This window comes from Eulemur rufifrons, chromosome 25, assembly GCF_041146395.1.
Source record: "Eulemur rufifrons isolate Redbay chromosome 25, OSU_ERuf_1, whole genome shotgun sequence".
In the NCBI taxonomy this organism is placed as follows: Eukaryota; Metazoa; Chordata; class Mammalia; order Primates; family Lemuridae; genus Eulemur; species Eulemur rufifrons.
The window spans coordinates 1,580,330-1,597,359 of NC_091007.1; the positions used below are offsets into that span (position 1 = coordinate 1,580,330).

General features: G+C 45.2%; 1 protein-coding gene across 2 annotated transcripts in view; it reads right to left on the bottom strand.

Annotated features, from left to right (window-relative positions):
- The window catches only part of GDI2 (GDP dissociation inhibitor 2), a 28,660-nt gene extending 20,497 nt beyond the window's left edge, over positions 1-8,163 (bottom strand). The window contains exon 1 of one of the 2 annotated variants that reach the window (XM_069458864.1): positions 7,688-8,163. In XM_069458864.1, the coding sequence (XP_069314965.1) occupies positions 7,688-7,732 (45 nt within the window). In that variant the 5' untranslated portion in view covers positions 7,733-8,163. The remainder of the gene's footprint in view (positions 1-7,687) is intronic. The other variant, XM_069458863.1, reaches the window with a different exon arrangement.
- Between the last annotated feature and the right edge of the window lie 8,867 nt (positions 8,164-17,030).

A 17,030-nucleotide genomic window follows, 5' to 3' on the forward strand; every position in this document is an offset into this window, starting at 1 on the left:
AAACACATCCTGAGACCAAAAAGTTTGAGAACTAGAGCCCTAAACAAAACATCCAGGATAACCACCGATAAATTGCCAATCAGAGTTATAAATGGCCAGCCTCAGGAAAAGGTAAAGAAAGCATGGATACTTTAAGACAAACCAAATTAAGATGTGGGGGGGGGGGGGGGAATCAAGAAAAAAGAATACAATTAATGAGAAGAAACAAAGAGATGGGGTCATGTCCACTGAAAACTGTCATACCAGTGTTTTGATGATCAGTGCTTTATTTACTATAAAAGGACAAAGGAAATTCCATGCATCTTTATAAATCCTTAGTGCTTCTCAAATTTATCCAAAGGACTCTAGATATCAGAGAAGAAAATCGCATTCTCTAGATGTCTATTTGAATTTGAAACCTTTATTTTTAAAATTCATGTAAATTCCAACTTTTCGTCCGTAGTGTATCTATTCATTATTTTCTAAATGTTTTCAATTACTTACCATGAGGTTCAAGTTGTACTATAGGAGTGTGCATCATTTTTTATTTGGCTCAAGAAACAAAATTTCCTGGGCACTGTGTAGAGGCCCTCACACCCTCGTCCTGTCACCCCCACCCGGCACTCCTGACTGACAGCAAAGATCTGCTCTGCCTGCTTCCCAACTCCGTAAAAATAAAATCCCGTGCTATTTACTTTTTGTACCTGACATCTTTTATTTAACATTATGTTTCAAAGATTCATTCATGTTTTGTGTGTGGTCTAATTTATTTCCTCTCATTGCTGTAGAGCAGGGGTCCCCACCAAATCCAGCCTGCAGACTATGTTTTTTATTTTTATAAACAAAATTTTACTGGTAGATACACCCTGCCGTTCCCATACATACTGTCTACGGCTGTCTTCACAGCACCTCAGCAGAGTTTGGTAGTTGTGACAGAGACCACATGGCCTGCATTAACCTAAAATATTTACTATCTAACTGGACCTCTACGGAAAGCATGCCTAAGCCCGCAAGCTGGCGATCTCAAAGTCTGGTTCCTGATTTGACATCACCTGTGAACTTATTAGAAATGTAAATTATTACCACGTTGAGTAGTTAGGTTAAAAAAAAAACCAGAATGTGAATTCTAAGCAGATTCTCCAACTTTAGGTTGTACCCACACCACCTGAAGGGCTTGACCCAACAGAGTGCCGGGCCCCACCTCCAGAGCTTCGGAGTCAGCAGGTCTGGGTGGGGCCTGATAATTTGCATTTCTAACAAGTTGCCAGGTGATGCCGCCTCTGCTGCCAGTCCAGGACCAACTCCAGGCCTGCTACTCAAGTGGAGAGCGCCCATTTTATCTTACGGAAGAACAGCCTGGGGATCAGGCTAAACTGCGGATTCTGACTCTGTGTGCCATGTGGGCTGGGGCCTAAGCTTCTGTGTTTCTGACAAGTTCTCAGGTGTTGCAGATGCAAGTGATCTATGGACCACTTTGGGCAACAAACCCGTACTGCAGCAGCCCCCAACCTTTTTGGCACCAGGAGCCGGTTTCATGGAAGACAATTTTTCCACGGACGGGGGAGGAGAGTGTGGAGCTCAGGTGCTGATGCACGGCCCATTTCTTAACAGGCCACAGACTGCACAGGGCCACAACCGGGGTTTGGGGACCTCAGGTGTAGAGGATTCACTGAATGAACATATCACAAGGATATACCATAATTGACTTCTCCCTGCTACAATCGGTGGACATTTGGATAGTTTCCAGTTTTTGACTATTACAAATAATGCTCTGTGAACATTTTCACATGTGTCTTTTAAGAATGCATTTCTGGCCGGGCGCGGTGGCTCACGCCTGTAATCCTAGCACTCTGGGAGGCCAAGGTGGGCGGATCGTTTGAGCTCAGGAGTTCGAGACCAGCCTGAGCAAGAGCGAGACCCCATCTCTACTAAAAATAGAAAGAAATTATATGGACAGCTAAAAATATATATAGAAAAAAAATTAGCCGGGCATGGTGGTGCATGCCTGTAGTCCCAGCTACTCGGGAGGCTGAGACAGGAGGATCCCTTGAGCTCAGGAGTTTGAGTTTGCTGTGAGCTAGGCTGACGCCACGGCACTCACTCTAGCCTGGGCAACAGAGTGAGACTCTGTCTCAAAAAAAAAAAAAGAAAAGAAAAAAAAATGCATTTGAATGCCAGGCTCAGTGGCTCAGGCCTGTAATCCTAGCACTCTGGGAGGCCAAGGCGGGAGGATCACTTGAGCCCAGGAGTTTGAGGTTACAGTGAGCTAAGATGAGCCACTGCACTCTAGCCAGGGCATGAGAGCAAGACTGTCTCAAAAAAAAAAAAAAAAAAAAAAAAAAAAGCATTTCCATTAAATGTATATCAAGAAAAGTATGAGTATGTTCAACTTGAACAGATACTGCCAAACAGCTTTCCAAATTGGTTGTACCAATTTACACTTTTGTCTGCGAAGTCCCCATTGTTTCAAATCCTTAACCAACACTTATATTGTTGTCTTTTTAATTTTAGCCATTCTAGTTAAGAGGTGATTTAATTTGTATTTCCCGATAATTAAGAAGGTTGAGCACTTTTTTAATAGTTTATTGATGATTAGGGTATCTTCTTTTGATAAATATTCAAATTTTTTGCCCATTTTTAAAGTGGGCTGTCTTTTTTCTTATGCCTTTATAAAATTCTCTATATATTCTGGATATATGTCTATCAGTTACAGGTACAGCAAATTTCTTCCCTTCTGCGGCTTGCCTTTCCACTTTAACACATTGACTGCCACACTAGAAAAAAAAGATTTTTTTTTCCCTTGGGGCCATGGTGTTTTATTACAAAAATAGAGTAAAAACTTTGAAAACAAAACGATCCTTTCTAATAAAAAATGTTTTTTATTGTTTTGTGTTTTTCAATAAAAAATAATATAAAAATTTCAAAAGCAGTATTGTAAAAAGTAATGCAAATACCTGAAAAATGGTTCATAAGGGTAAAGTACTTTTCTTGACAGGCTTAATGTAATTTAAAGGTAAATATAAATAGAAAAATGAAATTTACTGACTTCTATTCATTTAATACATGTTTTTAGAATTAAATTGTCAATATCAATTGCAAAAATAAGAACATCAACAAGATCTGCACGAACCAACTGAAGGGGGTTTTGCTCTCCTTTTGCTTCACGAGGCCCCGGGCTCAAAACTAACTTGAGTTAAATACAACTCACATGGTAGTTAATGTGTTAATCATGTCTTAATAAACACAACTGAAAGTATCTTACAACTACAAAAATCATGCCTAATATTCTCTAAAACAATTTATTTGTTCAAAAAAACTAAAGCAGCACTAACATACATAACATATAGTTCAAAATAGTGTGTGAAAGTAGAGTAACACTTATTCTCTTAAAAATAGGTTATGACATAACAGAGGAAGACCAGTCACATTCCCAGCTAACCAAAGTAGACTTCAGGGTTCAACTTTTGGAAGCAAAATCTCAGCAAGCAACTTTGAGTGCTGCACAGCTTCTATATATAACTTCTCACACCCCGCTGCAAATAAGCATGATCCACTGGACAGTGGCCCTCAAGCAAGCACTGAAGGCTCACGCCTAAAATAAGGGCCCAATAACGTAAAGATGCAGCTGAGTCCAAAGAGCCAACTGTAACTAGCTTCAAAGGCATCACCTGGAGCAAATATGACAAAAGCTAACTAAAGCTAATCAAAAATCTGCAGGTTCACTGATTCTTCTGAACCCACCTACAAAAGACTGCTTCTACACTGCTAAAGAAATAAAATGTGTAGTAACATAAACATAATATTTTAAACGTCACTTTAAAACATGGAAGGTCCCCACGATGCCAGTGAAGAAAAAAATAAAAAATAAAAAAACAATGGAAGGAAGTCAATAATTCACTAATAAAATTTATCAATCATATCTGGGCATAGGGTGTATACAAAATGTTAATAAAGAGAAATGGGGAAAGGTATGTCTGGGATATAAAACAATTTTTAAACATATAATGCTGAGAATAATCTGGTTAAGTATCACTAAAGTATGTTTCTATTCTTTTTTTTTTTTTTTTGAGACAGAGTCTCACTTTGTTGCCTGGGCTAGAGTGAGTGCCATGGCGTCAGCCTAGCTCACAGCAACCTCAAACTCCTGGGCTCAAGCAATCCTCCTGCCTCAGCCTCCCGAGTAGCTGGGACTACAGGCATGCGCCACCATGCCCGGCTAATTTTTTCTATATATATTTTTAGTTGTCCATATAATTTCTTTCTATTTTTTAGTAGAGACGGGGTCTCGCTCTTGCTCAGGCTGGTCTCGAACTCCTGACCTTGAGCGATCCACCCGCCTTGGCCTCCCAGAGTGCTAGGATTACAGGCGTGAGCCACCGCGCCCAGCCTATGTTTCTATTCTTAATTCCTTACTGTATAAAACAAAAAAACAGAAAAGAAACCTCTGGGAAGCACAAATAGCTGTACTTATCCTTTTAATCTATTATTTCTAACAAGATTCAATGAATTTATTTCCAAGCCCATGGTGAATTACATGCAGATTATGTGTTGGCCCGGTACAGTGGCTCATGCCTGTAATACTAGCGCTCTGGGAAGCCAAGGTAGGAGGCTTGTTTGAGCTCAGGAGTTGGAGACCAGGCTGAGCAAGAGCAAGAGCAAGACCCTGTCCCTACTAAAATTAGAGAACAACCAGCCGGACGTCCTGGTGCACACCTGTAGTCCCAACTACCATGGAGGCTGAGGCAGGAGGATCGCTAGGGCCGCCCAAGAGTTTGAGGTTGCCGTCAGCTAGGCTGACACCGCGGCACTCTAGCTGGGGCAACAGGACGAGACTCTGTCTCAGAAAAAAATTACGTGGCGAAAGGCTGCCTATACATGTTGAGGGCATAGAAAAGTAAAAGTTACAAGCCTAACAGCAAGAAACAGAAACCCACAAAAAACCCGGAAAGTAAACTGAAGAACTCAAAAGCAGGGCAGTCGGACAGCATTTGAAGGCAGGCAAGACAAAGCCCACCAGGTCTCAATGGCTGCATTATGTTATAGCGCAACACAATACTTAATCTTCCTGATGTGAAATCTCTGGAAGTAAATTATGTTCCTTAGTTTGTTAAAGAAGTTGTGATTCAAAAGCTGTGGTTCTTTAAAGGGATAACCCTCAATTCTTTAAAAAATTCAATTATATGGAATACTCCATTTCTCCTAGACAAAGAATGAAGATTTTACTCCAGTTTATGCCAAATAGTTTTACGTCTTATTAGTATTATCAATGTTTGTAGATTAATACGAGACTATTTTAACTGACACACAGCAACACAAAAAACTCCAACACTTCTTTACACCCTCTGTAAAAGTAACAACTTCCTAGCACTAAAAGTACTTGCCTTTAAGGTCTTAAATCCCAGGTGTTAAGTATTTATAAACCAAAAATTATGAAAATTAACTCCAGATCCTCCAAGTTAATTCTAATTTGAAGGTTACCTTTGGTTTTCTCTTTAGTTTTCAACCCGTTTAGTCCTGGTATCGCTAAAAGTGAGGATATAAGATTTCTCATTATCAAAATCATACTGTCATCACTACTCCTCTCAATGACAGTAACAATGTGATTGTCCTTAATTGATATAATTCTCAAAGAACATATCACAAAACAATCTTAGGAAAGCTCATAAGGATTGAGGTTTTCATAGCTACAACGTGACAGCAGACATTGCCCTGATTTCTAGTTAAGTGTGCATCTGCCACTCCTCAAAAAGTTCACAATCCACATGAAAATTTAAACAAAGTGTGTTATCTTAATTGTGACATTATACAATAACACTGAGCCATCTTTGATAACAAAGTGATGCTTCTGGACTGGGCATGTGAAAACCTGCAAGAGGATGGATTTGCACTCACTTGTCCATGCTCAACTGACCTTAATCATGAGCAAATCTGAAAGACCAGCAATAACCATAGAAAAGCAGTGGAACTAACTGGCTCTTCCAACATGCTGGCAGCAACAGTACCCATTCCAAAGGGCAAAATTCACCACAAACTACTAAGCTCAACTTGGAATCCCAATTAGGCACAAAAAAAAAAAAAAAAAAAAAAAACACCTGCAGTGGATAGGGTGTATTCATTTAGGCACCCAACAGTCTTCCAACTCACCATAAAAACAAACAAACAAAAAAAACCCGAATCCCTCACATTCAAAATGATTAAATGGCTTTCTACATAAGTAATCACATCTATTTGGTCCTATTTCCTAGACAGTCACATGTCTATTTCTGGACTGGTCAAACATAATGAAGTATTCAGATATATACTCATTTCTGAATATAATACCACTATAAAGAGAAAAATGACAGGCCAGAAATCACCATTCTAATTCTTAAACTTTTCCTTAAAAATTAGCCAAATTTGAAAAATTTTAAAAAGTCCAATGAAAGTTCAAAGGCTTTCTCTTGTCTAGAGAAATCTAGACGAGTTATTTGGGGATGTTACCTAAAAAAAAAAAAAAATTAATATGATCCTGAGAGAGTATAATAAATTTCCACAAATTTGAAGTGGTGGTTTACATTAAATGACTCAGGAATTTGAGGTCAGAGTATATGGGATACGTAAGATTTACATCAGTGCTCATCTTCTTATGATGAAGTAGCCCAAGGTCAGATATTCAAATTTCCCCCCTCAAAAAAAATTGATAGTTAAAATGGTTCTCTCTCCAAATTGAATTCTTCTGCAAGATGAATGTCCTCATTTTCTTAAGAAAGCAAGAACTGAAAAAGTACAAGATACGAAACCTGCCTGCAATATTCGCAGATTATCTAAAGGTCTCTAAGCAGAGAGGTACCCAGGAAAATAAACACACCATGGTATTAGGTAAACCCTGCATTCATATGTTACAATGCAATGCTCGTATTGTTATCTTCTAACTCCCCTTGCGCTCGCTTCGGCAGCACATGTACTAACTCCCCTAAGAGAGCTTCGAAGTGCAGAGACCTTGGCCTCTAGCAATCCATCACCAATCCATTTCTTAGGGGAAGCATCCAGAAGAGACCACGGAGGCAGGGATCACACCGAACAAAAGGAGACGGCAAAGGTCAGGCGCGAAAGCATATGACGGGCAAGTTTTGAGAAAAACATTTCCAGTTCTACAAATGCTCCATAAGTGCGAAGGGAGCGAGGCTTAAAAGAGTCAATAATGCTTATTTGGAAAAGGAAAGAGGATGAAAAAAAACGTCCTCATTTTCTCCCACGATTTAAGTTAATCAAACTCTGGCAGTTACAAAGCAGCGGTTATGCAGTGACTTGTCACGAAACCTCGCGCCCGGCTCGGGCAGCCAAGGGCTGGGGCTGGGCAGGAATCACGGCGGGCGGCCTCCGCCCTCCCCCTCCGCCCGGGGCTGCTCCGCCTCCGGTCCGGAGGTCACCGGCCCGAAAGGGCGGCGAGGGGGCGCCGGCCCCGACAGGCTCCCCCGCCGGTGCGTTTCCGCGGGAGGTGAAGCCCTCGCCCCCACCCACTCCCGGCCGGCCCTCGGGCGCCAGCAGCGCGTTTCCACTTCCTGGTCCGTCTCCGCACACCCGGGGGCGGCCCGCCCCGCGCGGGGCGCCCTCAGGCCGTCCGCGGCCCCCGCCGCGCCCCCGCACCAGTAGCCCAGGCCGACGGCGAGGAGCCCGCGAGGAGCCACAATCCGCGCGCCCGGCCCCGCGCCCGCCGCCCGCCGCTCACCGTCAGGCCGGTGCCCAGCACGATCACGTCGTACTCCTCATTCATGGCGCGGCCGCGCGAGGACCGAGGGTCCGAGGACGGCGAAGGCGCGGCGGCTCTGCGGCCACGCTAGGAAGGCGGGGAGGCGCTCCGGCCGCTCTGGGCCCGCGAGGACAGGCAGAAAGGAGAGGCAAAATGGAGCTGACGAGGAGGCGAGGCCGGCCGCCACCTCAGACGGGAAGAGAAGAGCGAGCAGGGAGGGCAACGCGGCGGGCGGCGACCGAGCCTCCGCAGCCGGGGCGGGGCCTGCAGGGGCGCCGCAGGGGCCGTCAATGAAGCGCTCGCGGCCCTCTCATTGGCCACGTCCGCGCCGCTCGCCCCACCTTTTTCCTTTCCCGCCTCTCGCGAGAGCAGGGCGGGGGCGTCGCCATCTTGCTTTCCGGTTCCGCTCCAGTGTTTTGCCACCGTGGTCTGGGCGGTGGTGCGCGGGCTGTGGTTGCGGCATGGCCGCGGCGCTCCTGACTGGCGCCTCTGGGGCGGAAGCTCCCTCGGTCCAAGGTCCCCGAGCCTGCCCGCCGCCCTTGGACTTTGAGTGGGTGCGCACCGTCCGCAGCGCGTGCGGCAGCCACGTGGGCGAGGGACGCGGGCCAGGGACAGCGCGGGGGTCGCCCGCGTCTCGTCGTATTTCCCGCCCTGGGCCATCCCTGCTGGTGGCGTGGGCGCCTTAGGAAATTTGGGAAAAGAAAAAGCCAGCCTCCTTTAAAAAAGTAACCCTTAACATATATGGAAAAGTTTAGGCCATGAGCACAGTAGAAACGGTTCCTGTTTGCCTTCTGGCCCTCTCCCCCCAAAAACCTTTTCCTGTGATTCTCTCTGGAATGTCCAACTTTGGTGAGGACACGGATGTAAGCAGGAGCTGTGTTCTCAACCCAAAGAGGCAGACGTGCAGGTGTTCTAGAGTGATTGTCCTAAAGGCGTTGGCACTTGGAAAACCGGTGTTTTCAGCATGTGACAGATCTGCATACTCAGCAGACAGTGACGACTTGATTATCCAAGATTTACTCTCCAATGTGGCTGGATAACAGCTACTCGGAGCTTATTTTGCTCGACAGGATTTCGTCCCCTTTATTTAAGTCATTTGGATTGAAGAAAGAATGTAACAATTTTTTTACAATGTTTCTTCACCATTGAACAATGGGGGGGCGGGGCGCAGAAGAAAGTTTAAAGTTACATATAAGCTTAATAGGACTTGTATACATTCGTGGCCAAATGAATTAATACGAAATTTACCAGACTATTGAACTGATTATATAACAGTGGGTGTAACAGACTTTTCTGTTGGCTAAGCAGATATTGCCTCTAGATCCTGCTGTTAACGCTCTGTTCAAGTAGTCAGGACTCATATTTTTGAACCAATTTGAAATACCCATTTTTTAAAAACTAGCAGTAACAATAAAGAGCCTTTTTCACATATTGCCATCAGCCTCTGAATGTTGAAGAGGCTTTTAAGGGTATCAGCTGAATTATGTTATGTTGTAAGTGAAGGATATTTCATCAGCATGCAGCGCTACTGAGAAACAAAGGCACTGAGGTGAGGGAATTGAATTTAAGGATGAGGATCTCTTACACTGAAGGTTAGTTTTGTTGGTAGTACAGGTCCTGTGCCCTTGCAGGAGGACAGAAAAGAAAAACAGCCACCACCACCACCACCAAAAAAAAAACCCTAGAATAATCTTCAACAGGCTGAGTCCATCCAAAATTCTGTACCTGTTCTTGGATCTTCCACCCCCACCCATTCCAGTTGCCAAGGAACTTGTAGGCAACAAACTATTTATGGTGAGGCTTGTAAGCCACTAATTGGTTCAGTGGATTGCGTGCCACAGATAGCAGTTCCTGTTAGAGTGAAACCTTAGGTTTAGGGAAGTAGGTTGGTCAGGTTGGTTGGTGAAGACAAGTAGGAAACCCCATCAATCTTGAAACTATTTCAAATCTTTACACAAAACCAGAGTCTGTGGGAGTCCTATTTGGGTACTTTCAGGGGTGGGGAACCTGCAGCCTTAAGGTCCTTAATTAAGTGGCCTTCTGGGTCCTTAAGTGTGGCCTTTTGACTGAACAAATCTTTTTATTAAAAGGGGTGCAGCAGAGAAAGATGCTTTTCTTGCCTCCTTTGGTGCTTAAGAAAGAACAATCTTGAAATCAGAAGGCCGCAGGTAAGCTTACATCTGCACTTTCCAAAGGAAGAGATTAGTCTAAGGAAAAGAAACAGAGTGAACCCGCGGTGCCGGCCTCCTGTCTCACCCCTGGACCACTGCAAGTTTCTCAGCAGATTTCCCCCCCACTTCTCACTCCCCTCCTATCTGCTCTGGCCATTACCTTCTAAAAATGTGAATCAGATCATGTTCATGCTTCCGCATATCTTTTGCATTTAGAATAAAATGCAGATCCCTTACTATGACCTACAAGGTATTGCTTAATCTGGCCTCTGCATATCTCTCCAACTTTATCTTATACTGCTGCTTGGCTCCATGGTCATTAAACTCCAAACACACTTGTCTTTCAGTTCCTAGAATCTGGTCAAACTTTTAACCACCAAAGGGCCTTTGCACAATTCTTGGTCCCACAGCTACCAAACCTCCCTTCCCCACCCCGCCTCCTCCTCACACAGCTAGCTCTTTCCACTTACTTGACCTTTTTTTTTTTTTTTTTTTTTTTTTGAGACAGAGTCTTGCTCTGTTGCCCAGGCTAGAGTGCCATGGCGTCAAGCTCACAGCAACCTCAAACTCCTGGGCTTAAGCAATCCTTCTGCCTCAGCCTCCCGAGTAGCTGGGACTACAGGCATGCACCACCATGCCCGGCTAATTTTTTTTTCTCTATATATAATTTTAGCTGTCCAGATCGTTTCTTTCTATTTTTAGTAGAGACGGTGTCCCGCTCTTGCTCAGGCTGGTCTCGAACTCCTGACTTCAAGCGATCCTCCCGCCTCGGCCTCCCAGAGTGCTAGGATTACAGACGTGAGCCACCAAGCCCGGCCCACTTCCTTAGCTTTCAGCTTAAAAATCTTCCCTGACCACTTCATCTATAGCAGGTTCCCCTCAATCATCATTCTCTGTCAGCACCTCACTTATTTCTTTCCCTGCTTTTGTCAAATTGGTAACTGTTTTCTTCCCCAGTCTTTGTTTGCCTGCCTAATTGAAACGCAAACTCCACGAGGGCAGGGATATTATCTGTCTTGTCTACAGCTATGCCCCGACACCCAGAACAGTGCTGAGCACCTGGTAGGGGATGGGTAAATGTTTGAATAGGAGACCTGGAAGTCGAGCCCTGGTTCAACAAGGACTAAATGTGATGAAATTGCAACCAGTTCCTCTCGATACTTTTGAGAAGCACAGATTTTCTTTTAGGAAAAGAAACCAAAACTAATAATTTAAAGGGTCTTTGAGAGAGGCTCTGGGAGGCCGAGGCAGGAGGATCGCTCGAAGTCAGTAGTTCCAGACCAGCCTAAGCAAAAGCGAGACTCCCATCTCTACTAAAAATAGAAAGAAATGATTTGGACAGCTAAAAAATATATAGAGAGAGAAAAAATTAGCCGGGCATGGTGGTGCGTGCCTGTAGTCCCAGCTACCCGGGAGGCTGAGGCAAGAGGATCGCTTGAGCCCAGGAGTTTGAGGTTGCTGTGAGGTAGGCTGATGCCACAGCACTCTAGCCCGGGCAACAGAGTGAGACTCTGTCTCAAAATGTACACATATATATATGTATTATAGATAGCTAATGCTGCAGAGAAAACATAAGGGGATATCTAGAAAAAAATTCTAATATAGTTTGAAAAATGTATATTTCCTAGGTTACTACAGGTTATTTACCCACATCCATCGCCCCCCCCCCTCAGACTGTTCAGCTGCTCCTAGTCTCTGTCTCTGCTCAAACTACTACAGTCATCATCCTTGATGCTGCCTTCTTTCTCTCCTTCCAGTCTGTCCTGGTTTTCTGCTGCTGTGTAACAAACCACCCCAAAACTTAGCGGCCAACAGTTGAGGCTGGCCACTGGCTGGGAGCTTAGCTGGGGCTGCCAACCAGAGCAGCTGTGTACGTGTGGCCTTTCCACTTGCCTTGTGCTTTTCACAATGCTCGTGTTCCCAGAGTACATGTTCCGAGAAATAAGAAATGCCCATTTATTAAGGTCTGGGCCCAGAAACTGGCACGGTGTCACTTCTGCCTTATTCTGTTTGTCAGCACAGTTACAGAGCACACCCACACTCGGACAGGGGAGCTATAGAATGTATCTCTCCACAGGAGGAGTATCAGTGAATCTGCAGCCATCTTTAATCTGCCACAACGCCCCATTAAATTCTGGCTATTCCACCTGAAACGTCCCTTCTCTCACCACCGCCACCCTAGTACAGACCGCCAAGTTCTCTCCTGGGTCACTGCAACACACCTTCCTAATTGCACACCTGGTCTTCAGTTCAGCTGGCCCAAAACTCTTCTCTGTATTATTGTCCAAGTGATCTTGGACTATAAAATCAAGGTGGGAGGATCACTTGAGCCCAGGAGTTCAAGACCAGCCTGGGCAACATAGTGAGACCTCGACTCTACAAAAAAAAAATTGAAAATTAGCTGCACATGGTAGCCCGTGCCTGTAGTCCCAGCTACTTGGGAGGCTGAGGCAGGAGGATCACTTGAGCCCAGGAGTTTGAGACTGTAGTCAGCTATGATGGAGCCACTGCATTCCAACAAGCATAACACGGTGAGAACTTGTCTCAAAGACAAAAACAAAACAAAACAAAAAAAGTGATCAAGATGATCTTGTCTTTAAGATCTTTCATGGGTCTCCATTGCTCTTAGGATAAAGTCCAAACACCTGGTCATTTCCTAACATGAGCTTGAATGATCTGGCTCTGAATTACTACCTATTCTACCAAATCTCTCACCACAACCCTCCTCCACCCTTCATTATATTTTCTTCCTTTCTTTCTTTCCTTTTTTTTTTTTTTAAGAGATGGGGTCTTGCTATTGCTATGTTGTCCGGGCTGGACTTGAATTCCTGGCCTCAAGAGATCCTCCCACCACAGCCTCCTGAGTAGCCGAGATTATAGGCACGTGCCACCACACCTGGATCCTCGTCATATTTTCTGATTGAGTTGCTGTATCGGTCAGCATCCAGTCAGAAAGACAGAAACCACTCTAGGTATTTTAAACAGAGACAATATAATACAGGGAATTGATCTTAAAATGGTTGAAAGAGCTGGAGGGGCAGAAAGATAAGGTTACCTCCCCAGAGATCCAGAACTGCCTGAAACTCTAGGCTGGAGCTAGACGGAAGCTGGTGTTACCCAATGCTTGGCAGTGGTGTTACCCAATGCCTGGCAGTGGTGTTACCCAATGTGCTGCTGTGGCTGATGGAACTCAAAGTGCCAGCCACCACCACTACTGCCACTGCAGAGCCCCTGTCTCTGAAGCTGCTGAAGTGACCGCTGCCACATTTTTGCTGGAACCCAGCGGGCCCCACTCACTGTCGGCTGCTGCCACTAGTGGCAGTGCCACCAAAGCAGGAGACATGGCTTCTCCTTCCTCCAGCCTTCCCCAGCGCCTTCCCCTGGCAGTGCCTGGCCAGAAGCCAGTTGGCAACGGGATCTGGGAAACGTGATTTGCAGGCGTCAGTCTCTACAATGCAGAGGAAATGGCTCCATTTCAGGAGTGGAGCTGAAAGCTACCAGGCAGATGGCTGGAATGCTGCACCCAGCATTTTTGTGGGTGCGCTCCCCATGCTCCGTCTTATCTGAACAATTAACATTTCCTTCACTCTGCCTGGAGTCCCTGCCATCCTCCTGCTTGGCCTTGCTTAAAGTCTCAGTGCAGATGTCACACCTTCCAGCGATCTTTCCTTAATTCCCCAGTCTGGACGAAGTTCCGCCATGCTGGGTCCCCACGGTACTCTCTGTTACCCTTCTCTCAGCGCACAGCGCCTGGGCCGTCACTGGGTGTTTACTGCTCTGCAGTCTTGCTGAGTTGTGTTCCGCTCAAGGGTTGAGCTCCACATTATTCACCTATTTTTCCTCACCATCTAGTTCAGAGTAGGCACTAAATAAGTATTTAATACAGGGGCTTCTAACCCAGGGATAATTATGATGGCCTCTACGTGGTCTATGACCCCTCAGGATTGTATGCAGAATAGAATGCACATGTGCCCTTCTTCAGAGAGAAGATCCATCATCCCAAAGGGGTCAATGACTACCTAAATGATTAAGAAATCATATGAGTGGCCAAAGGAATGAGTTCACAATATTCCTAAGAATTAAAGAAGCCCGGGTGCATTGGCTCATGCCTGTAATCCTAGCCCTCTGGCAGGCCAAGGCGGGAGGATCGTTTGAGCTCAGGAGTTGGAGACCAGCCTGAGCAAGAGTGAGACCCTGTCTCTACTAAAAATAGAAAGAAATTAGCTGGACAACTAAAAATATATATAGAAAAATTAGCCGGACAACTAAAAATATATATAGAAAAATTAGCCGGGCATGGTGGCACATGCCTGTACCCCCAGCTACTCAGGAGGCTGAGGCAGGAGGATTGCTTGAGCCCAGTAGTCTGAGGTTGCAGTGAGTTGTGATGATGCCACTACACTCTACCCACGGTGACAAAGCAAGATTCTGTCTCAAAAAAAAAAAAAAAAAAAGACTTACAGAAAAAGACAACTTCCAGGAAGAAACTGAATATCAAGGATCATGTCCAGTGGCTTGCCAGAGGTCACAACTTTTATTGAATTTTTGCACACAGCAAAATGAAATCAGCACCCAGATTGGTGACAGACCTGGAAACAGGAAATGAAACGCCAAAGGAAATCACTTGCAGGCTGGGTGCAGTGGCCCACACTTGTAATCCTAGCACTCTGGGAGGCCCAGGCGGGTGGATTGTTTGAGCTCAGGAGTTTGAGACCAGCCTGAGCAAGAGTGAGACCCCGCCTCTACTAAAAATAGAAAAAATTAGCCAGTCAACTAACAATAGAAACAAAAAAATTAGCCGGGCATGGTGGTGCACGCCTGTAGTCCCAGCTACTCGGGAGGCTGAGGCAGGAGGATGGCTTGAGCCCAGGAGTTTGAGGTTGCTGTGAGCTAGGCTGACGCCACGGCACTCTAGCCTGGGCAACAGAGTGAGACTCCATCTCAAAAAAATAAATAAATAAATAAATAAATGAATAAAGTGATTTTGAGTACAAGTAAAAAAAAACTATATCAGGCTATCTAAGGTAGACAAAAGAGAATTTATTAGAGGGATAAAGGGGCAAAAATGTAGCCACCTCTCTGGAAGGAGCTGGAACCAGGAATTAGAAACCTGTCTCTAACCTCAGCTGCTCTCTGTGCAACTTGGTAAGTATTTTCTGTCTCTCCTGTTGACTTCGACTGCTCTTGCACGTGGTGGGTAGACAGCGGCTGGAGCCTCAGTGAGCTGAGTTTACATGTCTCCCTTCAAATGCTCAGATGTAGAGCAAGGTCTCTCCACCTCACACACCTGACGTTTTAGGCCAGATCACTCTTTGTGGTGGGGCTGTCCTGTGTGTGGTGGGACACTGAGCGGCATCCCTGCCTCCAGCCACTGCAGGCCTGTAGCACCCATCCACCCACTCCTGAGTTAGACAATTGAAACGTCTCCAGACATCGCCAGTGTCCCCAGTGGGCAAAAATCCCCTTGGTTGAGAACCACTGGACCGGACTATCCCAGTGTTCATAATTCAATATCACATTTCCAGAAGAGGGAATCTGATTGGCCCCGCATGGGCCTCGTGTCCAGCTTGATGCAATTAACCACAGCCAGGGTGTAGAAATACGGCGGCCAGGCACCCACACCTGGGGAGGGACGCCGATTACTGGAAGAGAGGGAGGAGCAGACACTCCAGCACAGGTGCCAGTTACAGCTGTAGGTGTGAGGTCCGTCTCCTCAATCCTGCCTGACTCTAGGTGCCCCCACTCCAGGGGGTTAGGGGGAATCTCCTCAGAGATGTATGTAGGATATCTACAGACCTTTAAAAAATTTTAACCCCCCAGTCTTCCACTATAAGGGCTTTAAGGTAAAAATATCTGATTTTTAAATTTATTTCTTCAGCACTTATTTATTGTGCCTCTTCCATGCCAAGCACTGAGCTAGGCCTTCCTGGGCTGGGGAGATTGGGCCCTGTCTTTGCAGAGGTTGCACTTCAGTCCCAGATGGATTTCATGTTTAGAATAGTGTACCCACCACATCTCCTACTTTGGATTAGAACTTTTTAAAATTTCAGAGTCATTTTACCTTCAATATTTAATTACTTTTTTTTTTTTTTTTTGAGATAGGGTCTTGCTCTGTCACCCAGGCTGGAGTGCAGTGGTACAATCACAGCTCACTGCAGCCTCCAACTCCTGGGCTCAAGCAATCCTCCTGCCTCAGCCTCCCGAGTAGCTGGGACTACAGGTGCATGCCACCACACCTGGCTAATTTTTCTTTTCTCTTTTTTTTTTGAGACAGAGTCTCACTCTGTTGCCCAGGCTAGAGTGAGTGCCGTGGCGTCAGCCTAGCTCACAGCAACCTCAAACTCCTGAGCTCAAGCGATCCTCCTGCCTCAGCCTCCCGAGTAGCTGGGACTACAGGCATGCGCCACCATGCCCAGCTAATTTTTTCTATATATATTTTTAGCTGTCCATATAATTTCTTTCTATTTTTAGTAGAGGTGGGGTCTCGCTCTTGCTCAGGCTGGTCTCAAACTCCTGAGCTCAAACGATCCGCCCACCTCGGCCTCCCAGAGTGCTAGGATTACAGGCGTGAGCCACCTCGCCCGGCCCTAATTTTTCTTTTTAATTTTCTTTCTTTTTTTTTTTTTTTGTAGAGACAGGGTCTGGCTACATTGCCCAGGCTGGTCTTGAACTCCTGGCCTCAAGCAACCCGCCTGCCTTGGCCTCCCAAATTATTGGGATTACAGGTATAAGCCACCATGCCTGGCCAATACTAATTACTATTTTTTATTTAAAAGTTTTTAAATCAATCTTTTTTACACCACCATGTTCTTACCTGCTTGTCAGAACTGAATGTTAGTCCTGGTTTTCTTATCAATGATTGGTGAACAGATGCCCCTGTTTTACTGGAATTGTCACAATTTTGACCACTGAATCTCACTTGCCCAGGGCCCTGGAAAAAAATCCCATGGTTAGTCTTGACTCCTACTAGAAATAAATAACAAAGTATTAGAAAGGACATTTTGTCTTTTCCCAGGTAATAGGAAGGTAAGTTTTTGCATTAGTCAGGAAATAAGGATTCACTCTGTGGTGACGATTATGTAGAATGACCCTGTTAGGTTAAAAATAAACTGGGTTCACAGAAACTAATCTTTCCTCATCTCCTAAATGGT